Consider the following 10,819-nt stretch of genomic DNA (forward strand, 5'->3'; position numbering starts at 1 on the left):
GACTAGGGCTGCATTTGAGTCAGCTTTCTCACCTCAATTCCAGATATTTCATATGAGGCTAGTCAGGCTGAACTGGAATGCTCCAGACTATTTTACATGCAGCATTCATAAACAAAGCTTTTCTCAATGACAAGCATTTTCAAGTTTGGGTTATCGCTTAAAATAGTCTGTCCATATATCATAAAACGTCTTTATTATAGAAAGATGCAAGAACCATGTTGATTATGCCAAGACCGCTGAATCAGAAAAGCATAAAGTATCTTTAGCTCAATAATTCTTATTCTGGTAGCTTAACTATTTAAAGGATATCGCATTGCCATCATTCTCTACTCCCTCCCCTCCCAAAGAAAAGCTCATTGAATTATTTTAACATCTTAAAGAAAATTATGGTATGTGGATAAATAATACAATTATCATCACCTAGACCGTAAGCTACATAAAAATGAGGCGGCGTCCGCCTGCTCACAGCTGGTGGACTCATGGCTTTCCTCAGGAAACATTTGTTAGGTGGGTGGGTGGCGGAGCATTTGAAGAGTGCAATGACTTATTTTTAAGTGAGAATATACAGTTTTGTAGTAATAGAAGACATAAAAAACATACGTCTTAAGCCTTGGAATTTTTACAAGTGGAGTCTGTTGTTTTTTTCAGGATGGTATTTAGTGGAGTCCATATTGTGGATCATTTTAAACACTGTTTACAAAATGCCCAAGTTATTGCATGTTCCTTTAAGTCCTCATTAATTTTCCCATGTTATTTAAAATGTAAAACCAAAAGTATCTAATATGATTTTCTCTTTCTTTTTTATTCTTTTTCCCTTTTTTTTGCATTTAAAGTAGGACCCTCTTAGAGTAGTAATTTGGAAATAGAGAATGCTGTCTCTTTTTATATGGTGGAAGGTACTTGAGAGAATAATAATAAGCTGTTTGGGGATAACTGGAGACCACAGTTGGTCATCAGTTAACTTTTAGACTTGGCAAACCTGCTTGAGGTTGTTAGGAACCATTTTACTGAGATTCCAAAACTGTTTTAGTTGAGGTATGCTTAAGTGGAAGGAATGTAACGGTGAGACACTGAACTACTGACCTGCAGGATTGTTTTAGGAATAGAAATGAGAATATCAGCTTCTCATTCATGGTAAAGCAGGTAACTATCTTAACAAAATATAAGAATCATATGTTACACGATCGTATGATCCTTACTCATAAGGTTATAAAATTTTCCCATCTGCACATTGCATAATAAGACTTTGAGTTTTGGTATGCCTTAGTATGAATCTCTCTAAAACATGCTTCTCCTAAGCCACTAAAATTCTGTGTGTCTGTATGTATATGCATGTGCTTGAGTGCACACATGAAAAGTAAGCAGTTATTCATGATATAGTTCTTATATTTGATACCCTTTATTCATGCACTTATGTCACTTATGAATTGATCTTTCCCTTTAGGTAAAGAGGACGAATTTCCAAAGAAACCTTTGGGACAACTTCCCCCTGAATCTCAGTCAGCTGGCGTCAGTCACCTGAGCAACGGACAGAGAAGTGTGGGCAGGTCAAGTCCGCATCTGGACGGCAGGAGAGAGAGCGGCTCGTCACCTTACAAAGCCCACGAGCATTCCCCTCCCCATCAAAGTAGAACAGGTACCCCCGAGAGGGCGCGGCAGCTGCGGCGGAAGTCGGTGGACGAGGAGAGTAAAAAGCTTAAAGATGAGGTGGATTTTCAAAGGAGACTTCCATCGGGTCCACAGGACAATTCCAGGCAGTATAACCACGCAACCGCTAACCAGAATAGCAACGCCACTTCACACATCAGGAAGGAGTTTGTGCCCAAATGGAATAAGCCGTCAGATATCTCAGCTATTGAGAAAACCGCCAAGTATGCCATTGAAGGCCGAAGTCGGGCTGCACACCCCACGGCGAGAGTCACCGTCCCCGGTTCCGCTGATCCGTGGGCCCCCAGCGTTAGGCAGAAGGTGAAGGTGCTGGATGCGGACGAAGGGAAGCGTGGCTCCACAGCCTCGCAGTATGACAACGTACCCGGGGATGGAGCCAGCGCGGCCCTGGAGCAGGCGCTGGAGAGGGCGCACTCCCAGAGCCCCAGGGGCGCGGCCTACCCTCACAGCCCAAGGAGGCACGCTGAGCCCAGCTCCAGTCCATCCAGAGCCCCGAACACGTTTACATTTAAATTACAGCCTCCGAGTTATGCAAAATATCCATCCCAGTTAGACGGGGAGGATCGAGGGGCAGCACACCCCCCATCTTACAGTGACCCCCCCACTTACCAGGGCAGTTCTCCAAAGCGCATCCCTGCTGCTAACAGCAGCTTTGTGTCTCCACCGTTTCCCCACGGGACACCAGTGAATCCTTCCCGGAGACCTTACGGTTCTACTCTTTCGACTGATGTTTCTCCAGAGAAATCTTACAGCCGCGCAACTCCTCTGGTCCAGCCGTCCAGTCGAATAGAAGTTCTCCCTGTTGATATTGGTGCTGCGGGATATTCGGGCAATTCAGGGTCACCAAAGAATGGGAAATTCCTCCTTCCTCCAGTGGAATGTTTGCCAGATAATAACGGAAAATGGTCGGAAGTTGGTTACACATTGAGACCGGAGATGCACGGACAGTCGTGGACTCGTGATGCCAACCGTAGCCACTTAAGCAATTTACCCAAATACCCCACCTTTCAACACGTCCCCTATCAGGACCACACCCTCCCTGCAGTTTCAGTAGATAGTCCGGTGCGGTATCGAACTTCCCCAGCTCTGGAAGATGCCAGTTCATCTGGGTATCAGTATTCAGGGCCCTCACCTCCAGTATATCACTACAGGAATCGGGATGGACTCTCTATCCAGGAATCAGTATTGCTGTGAGAATTGATCTGTACTTGCTACAGACGAGAGAATAGAAACCATATGAAACCTACATTGCTATGTTGATAATTGCCAAAGCAGTATTTTATACAGTTGTGAACAACTCGCACAGTTCTCGTGTATGTCGGTAATAAGAATATATGGAAGTGATTTCATCCCCACCTAGATGCTGCTTAAGATGAGCTTTTAACTTGCATCATCACTGAACCTGTTAAAAAGAATTTAACCTGGAAACATAGCAATAGTATTTAGGGATGCACGCACAGTTTCATTTATATCTTTCTCCAAAATCTGAATATTTGTACTCTGTTAGTCCATTCTATTTTGAGTAATGATACAAAGCACTGAAAAACTGTAGAATAGATATTTTTAAGGCTATGTGTAGTGTACGTGTCTTTTAATAGATACTATATGCATCTACACATACACGTTTGAACACAGAACTAAAGAAATGTTAAAAAAAAACAACAACTACTTTTCATCTAGATCCATGGAATAATTTATTCTACTTCTTTGCCCTACCTTGTCTTTTGGTCATGTTTTTTTTCCCCCTTATATTTTTAACGCAGGTCCTAAACTGACTTGAGGGTTTGCCCTGGCTTAATTCAGCATCTCACGGAATGCTCAGCTTTCTCGTTCAATTGCTCATTCAGTTTTCAATCTGAAGATGAAAGACATTGGAGAGAAAGGCTAACCACTTAATGGTGCTTAAAATCGGGGCAGTTTAATTTTATGACCAAAGGTGCAGCGCGCAATGTATCCGTGTTCACCAAGAGATCAGCTTTCGTGCGTCTGTGCCCTTTTTTCTGGTCTGACCCTCGCAAAGCTCAGAGCAGAGTGTTCCTTGCCAGATGCCCAGGAAGTACACACAGCCCTCCGGCGGATGCCAGCAGGAGAAGCTGCAAGTTACCGATCATCAAGCACTCACACGGGGCAGCAGAACAAATTCCTTTACATTCATTTGAAAGCAAGATTAACAATGTGGTTACTTCTTCCTTCTGCCCCTTAAATTCCTGTGGAGTCTCCCCGCAAAGGGCCCCGGGGTGGCACTTGCATGATCTTTTCCTGGCCCTCTTCTTTAAAGAATGTAGTCGGTGAACATTGCTGCTCGTAGGCCGCTAAATTATCGCTGTGTAAAATGGTAAAAAATGATCCTAATTATTACTAGGAACCTCAGATTTGGGTGGGTTTTTTGTTGTTTTTTTTTAAATAGCGTGACTTTCATACTTTCAAAAATCTTTTTTTGTTGTTGTTTGTTTCAGTGAAAAATTCAGGTTCATGGTAACAAATCAGCAATGTCTTTCAAAATCTTCTGTTACACTACAATGACCAAAACACTGACCAAGTTTTGGGCACTCTAAGAAAGTATGCCTTTGGGTTTCACTGGAGAGCTTGTTTTCAACATTACTTTGATCCTATTTGAACAATAGGGAATAGAAAACCTAACATTGATGGTTCTTCTTGTTGCAAGTTGGGGCTTTAAGCTTTCAAGGTACAGAAGTATGTCTTTTAAAATGAGAGTAACATTTGTTTAGCTAGGGAATGTGACAATATTTTTATGTATATAATGAGCCTAATATAATTTTAATCAACTTGGTAATGATGTTATTAAATGGCAAAACAAATGCAGTGTATTAGCAGCCAAACACTGCGCGGAAACTCCGATCCACCGGGCTCCTGGTTCAGATCATGTGGAAGCTTAGAAATAAATGTATATAAAATTGTAGCTGGGGATGTGAATTCCAATTTTAAACCATGATTCTGTGACTTGTAATAAACCAAGCTGTACAATTTAGTTTATGATAGCAGCATCAGAGCTGTTCCAAAATATATATATATATCAACAGTGGTAAATACTGTAGATTTATATATATATATATATATATATGCAAAAAATATATGCACACACACTATTTTCTTATGTCACCTATGACTTTTTTTATCTGTATACTTCTTTTGATGTGATTGTTTTTAACATGCTAAATAAGTATATTTTGTTTTGTGTCTTTTATGTGCTTTTTTCAGATGGCATCTCTGATTTTTCTAAAGCTAGTTCCTTTCTAACTGAGCAGATACTGTGTAGCATTTGCCTACATGACTTTATATGTATCACAGTTGTATATGTTTTACTAATTTCCAGTAGTTCTGTATTTAGAACCGCATCACCTGCCCTTTATTTGATTTAATCAGCCATTGTTAATAGTGATAAGGTATTATTTTCAGTCTTCCCCCATTAGAAAATGTAGATCTGTTAGTTTTTCAAGTAGGAAAATATAACTCAGAGTCATTTTGCCACCGTACAATTTTATTCTTTCAAATTTATCTTTTAATAAAAGATAAATGGTGAAATAAGGATAAAATATGAAATAACATTCATAGAGTAGGCGAAGTATATTTATAAAGAACATTTGGGGAGGATCTTCATGGTGTAGAGACCGATTTTGCTTTAACTACATGTACATGAGTAACTATTTTGCCACTATTAAGTCTTTTCTTCATAGCAGTTTTGCCTAGCACAGTAAGCACTTTGATATAGTTGTTATATTTTAATATTTAGTTTGAAAAGTTAAAGAAACTTAGACCCAGTGTCTCAAAGGGTTTTAAAACTTCGACTCTTTCAGGTGCTTATGTTGCTTACAGGATTTTTAAAATAGCTTTGAGAGCTGGGAGATAGCCATAGCTGTCAAATCAGACACCCTGGTATTGCAGGGGAGGAAAAAAAATTCTTCTTCCTTCTGCCCTCTAGGTTCTCCACCCAGGCCCTGTAGATTGGACTGACAAAGGACAGACCAACGGGAGAAAAGCAACTGGAAGGTCATTAACACGTGCGTCCTGCATTCACGTGGTATCCGGTTATCAGTCACTCAAAGGGAGGGTTAGCTTGGGGTCTCTCCACCCAACCTAGTCAAGGCAGGGGTGAGGGTGGTAAGGGGGAGAAAGGGCACTTACGGAAAAGCAGGTGACTTTCTGGAAAATAAATGGGCCTTAAGAGAGCAGGTGGGAGACATGATCGTCTGTGATGGGGTCTGGTGGGGCGCCAGAAGAGGAGGTTATAGAGTTGCCCCAGGAGGGGATTTAGGAGAGTTGTGTTCTTTGGGGGTGCGGGGGGGTGGCGCTCTGCTTTTAGGCAGATAAGGGATTTCAGAAACTCAGATGCCTTCAGCTCAAAAATCGTTTTTATTGCCCAGTGGCATATTTTGGGGTAACAGATCCCGATACCCTTCACTGTCAATGACAGAATGTTTCTCAAAAGAAGGAAGAGAGATTCAGGTAATGGGGCATTTCCGGAGAAGAAAAATGGTTGTTTACAGGATGTGATGTGATTGTTTGAACTTTTTTTCATTTTAAGAGGATTCTTATACTAAATTTTTGTCATACTCAGTGTCACTTTAACATGGAGTTTTATATTTGTTGTCATTTCAGATCTCTCCCTCAGGGCTCGTTATACTATAAGCACAAAAATGATGCCTAGTCAATACTTTGCTAAGATCCGTTTTCTTTTCATTTTCATGATTAGAGAAAAGCATTCCATCTCCACAAATAGGGATTTATTCACAGAGGATCTACAGCTTAATCTTCTGGAAATACTATTCTCAGTTATCTTTATTTATTTATTTATTAGCATCTTTATTGGAGTATAATTGCTTTACAATGGTGTGTTAGTTTCTGCTGTATAACAAAGTGAATCAACTATACGTATACATCCCCATATCCTCTCCCTCTTGCATCTCCCTCCCACCCTCCCTATCCCACCCCTCTAGGTGGTCACAAAGCGCCAGCTGATCTCCCTGTGCTATGCGGCTGTTTCCCACCAGCTATCCATTTTACATTTGGTAGTGTATATAAGTCCATGCCACTTTCTCTCACTTCATCCCCGCTCAGTTATCTTTTAGATTCACACCTTTGTTTTAGTATGCATTTGATTGTGGGTTAATTGAGACTATGGTTTTGGCAGTCTGTTTCTTTGTTTTAATTGTCCTTTAATGGATTTTAAATTTCATTTCTTTTTTTTTTTGCGGTATGCGGGCCTCTCACTGTTGTGGCCTCTCCCATTGCAGGGCACAGGCTCCGTGGCCATGGCTCACGGGCCTAGCCGCTCCGCGGCATGTGGAATCTTCCCGGACCGGGGCACGAACCCGTGTCCCCTGCATCGGCAGGCAGACTCTCAACCACTGCACCACCAGGGAAGCCCTAAATTTCATTTCTAATATTGATATTAACACTTACTGACCAGATGGTTTTAATAAGTCAGACTTTACTTTTATAATGACCTAAGGTATTGAGAATAGGAAGAAAGGATTCCATTTAACATTTATGTATGAATTGTACTTTCAGAAGGATTTTCAGTTTCCATAAATCTAAGCATAATTGCCACCATTTTATCAATAAGAACCCTGAAAAATAGAGGAACAAATGTTAGATTTCATAGGACTGGATCTTGACCCCTGCTGCTAGTTAGAACTGGGGAAATTTTTTTAAAAAATTGATTGTGTATTACCACTGTGAGCTGTCTCAAAAATTCTTAACAGGTCAGTTTCAGAGATTAGAAACTGATTTCAGGTAAGTTAAGAAAATTTCCACTGGAAAGACTAACATTACCGGCCATCTCTGTAAATGCTTATGGAACTACTAGCAGTTGTGGAAAGTAGCAGTGGCTTCAGCTGAAGGTGGCCTGACCCGGTACTTTCTCTCATTACGTCTTACAGTAGTTCTTCCAAATAGGTAGAGCCTTACGAGGATTTCCATTTTCCTGGACAACCTCTGTCACTTTCCGTAAGTGACAGGCTAAAAAGAGGCTTAAGCTGTCAGGAAGCCCAAGTGCGTTTTCCCCATGTGAGAAGCTGAGAAGATGCTGCATATCCTGGTCGTCCACTTGACCGCTCAGCATTTTATTGAGCACCTACAGTGTACTAGTTGCCTTGGGATTGTGCTAGGTTCACACGTCAAGATAAGAGGCACATTTTGTAATCTGTGTCTCAATTCAGTGTTGGGGGCGGGACGTGCACAGGTGACTATTATGGGCACAGAAGGGCCCAACTCAAGAGGGTGAGGGAGGGCCTGTGTGGAGGATTCTCAGAGTAGATGGACTAAAGGGAGGGGAAGGGGGCGTTTGTACAGAGGGGATGGAACGAGCAACTGCGTGGTGCGTGTGGGGAAGTTTCTCGCTTTGGTGTGCATGTGGGATGGGGTGGGAGGGTCTGCAGAGACCGGGTCCTGGAGGGCCTTTTGTGGCCTGTGGAGGCGGATGCAGGGGTGCAGGCCTGGGGGAAGTTAGGACAATTGCAGAAAGTGTTCTGTCTACAAGGTAGGTGGTCCAGAGCTCAATGCCAGGGAAGAAGTTACGAAGAAAAGGTGATGAACTTGAGAACTATTTACTAAGTAAAATTGGCAGAACTTGATAATTGGTTGAGTATAACCACAATAATTAAGAAAAGTAGCTAACATTACTGAATGCCTGCTGTGCATCTGGCACTGTGCTAAGCATTTTACCTGTATTAACTCACTTAATTCTCAGAATAACTCTCTGAAGTGTGTACGACCCTAATTCCCAGTTTACAGATGAGAAAACTAAGGCACGAAGAGTTGAAGTAACTTACCCCAGGTGACACGGTAGGTAAGAGACCCTGGACTTGAATCTGAATCTAGGGCCTGTGTGTCCCTCCCCCCCACCGACAGTTTTAAGGAGGTATAACTTACCTACCATAAAATTCACCCATTTTAGTGTACACGTCAGTGATTTTTTGGTAAATTTACAGACTTGTGCAACCATCACAACAGACCAATTTTAGAACCTTTCCGTCACCTCAAAAAGATCTCTTGTCCCCATTTGCAATATCCATTCCCACCCCCAGCCTCAGGCAACCACTAATCCACCTTATATCTCTTTGATTTCCCATTTCTGGACATTTCGTATAAATGGAATCAGATAATATGTGGGATTTTTGCATCTGGCTTCTTTTGTACTTAGCCTAATGTTTTTGAGGTTCGTCCATGTATTAGTAACTACTTTTTTATTGCTGAACAGTATTTTGTTGTATGGCTATATCACATTTTGTTTATCCAGTCACCAGTTGATAGACATTTGGATTGTTTTCACATGGTGCTGTGACCATTTGTGTACAGGTATTTGTGTGGCCTTGTTTTCACTTCCCTTGCATATGTATTTAGCAGTGCTATTGCTGGTTTTTATGATAAGCTTGTGTTTAACTTTTTAAGAAACTCCCACACTCTTCCAAAGTGTCTGTACCATTTACGTTCCCACCAGCAATGTTTGAGGGTTCTGATTTCTCCACATCCTCACCAATACTTGTTGTTTTATATTTTTTGGTTATAGCCGTTCTAGTGCGTGTGAAGTGATATCTCATTGTGGCTTTGATTTGCATTTCTCGAATGGCTAAATGATGTTGAGCGTCTTTTCATCTTTTTATGAATCATTCATGTATATTCTTTGGTGAAATGTCTATTCAGATCTTTTGCTCACTTGTTTAATTGGGTTTTATTTTTGAAAAGTAAGTGTTCTTAAAATACTCTGGATACAAGTCCTTTATAAGACATATTTGCAAATATTTTCTCCCAGTCTGTGACATGTCTTTTCAGTTTCTTAATGGTGTCTTTTGAAGTGTGAGTGTTTCTAATTTTAATGAAGTTCAGTTTATTGGTTTCTTCTTTATGGATCATGCTTTTAGTATTGTATCTCTCTGCCTAACTCAGGGTCACAAATGATTTTCTCCTATGTCTGATTTCAGAAGTGTTATAGTTTTAGCTCTTACACTTAGGTCTGTGAGCTGTGTTGAATTATTACCGTGTAAGGTGTGAGGTAAGGATCTAAGTTTACGTGGGTATTCAGTGGTCTCAGCACCATGTGTTTAAAAGCCTGCTTTCCCCAGCTGAATTGCCTTGGCACCTCTAACAGAAATCAGTTGACCATATATATAAGTATTTATTTTAAGTTTTGAAATCAGGAAGTGTACATCCTCCAACTTTGTTCTTTTTCAAGTTGTTTTGGCTATTTGGGGTCCTTTGCATTTCTATATAAATTTTAGGATCAACTCGTTAGTTTCTTCAAAAACCAAACCAGACCAAAACAACAACCTGTTGAATCTATAGATCAACTTGGGAATCTTAAAATGTTGGGTCTTTTGATCCATAAACATAGACTATTTATTTTGATCTTTAATTTTGATTTTTATTTTTTATTTTATTTTTTTTTGCGGTACGCGGGCCTCTCACTGTTGTGGCCTCTCCCGTTGTGGAGCACAGGCTCCGGACGTGCAGGCTCAGCGGCCATGGCTCACGGGCCCAGCCGCTCCACGGCATGTGGGATCTTCCCAGATCGGGGCACGAACCCGTGTCCCCTGCATCGGCAGGCGGACTCTCAACCACTGCGCCACCAGGGAAACCCTTTAATTTTGACTTTTAATTTATTTTTCATTTGGTTTTTATTTTTCATTCATTTTGATCTTTAATTTCAGCAAGGTTTTGTAGCTTTAGCCTTAACACTTATTTTGTTAAAATATTCCTAAGTGTTTTATTTTCCTTGCTCTTGTGAATAGAATTGTGTTCTTGAGAGCCTGTGTGCTTACACATCATTCTGTACTGTTGAGGGGAGAGGAGGCTCAAGGTTGATTTCTTCAGTTCCCAGGTTGGGCGGTGGTGTGGATAGTGGGGTCACAATCTGATGAAAAGAATTCAGGAGACGGAGCAGGTGGAGGCTTGGTGAGGAAATGGCTTCTGTTTTGACGTGTAGAATCTGAGGAATAGGGGACGGACAGATTGTGCTGTCTGATGGGCAGCCGGGAATTCCAGGGAGATTTGGACTTGCTGGCATGTAAGGATCAAGTCATAGGAGAGCACCTGCCTCGGGAAAAGATGAGCTGAGGATGGGAGAGCCTGGGGGGTCACTGACAGTTAAGAGATGCCCCAGGGAAGAAGGTGTGAAGCACTCAGACAGGCAGTC

General features: G+C 41.4%; 1 protein-coding gene across 3 annotated transcripts in view; it reads left to right on the top strand.

The window, feature by feature from the left end:
- USP6NL (USP6 N-terminal like) overlaps positions 1 to 4,662 on the top strand; it is a 143,347-nt gene extending 138,685 nt beyond the window's left edge. For all 3 annotated transcript variants that reach the window (XM_030836939.3, XM_060293314.1, XM_030836936.3), the window contains one exon: positions 1,445 to 4,662. In XM_030836939.3, coding sequence (XP_030692799.2) covers positions 1,445 to 2,862 — 1,418 coding nt within the window. In that variant the 3' untranslated portion in view covers positions 2,863 to 4,662. The remainder of the gene's footprint in view (positions 1 to 1,444) is intronic.
- Positions 4,663 to 10,819: the final 6,157 nt, after the last annotated feature.

Source organism: Globicephala melas, chromosome 2 (genome assembly GCF_963455315.2).
Source record: "Globicephala melas chromosome 2, mGloMel1.2, whole genome shotgun sequence".
Taxonomy (NCBI): Eukaryota; Metazoa; Chordata; class Mammalia; order Artiodactyla; family Delphinidae; genus Globicephala; species Globicephala melas.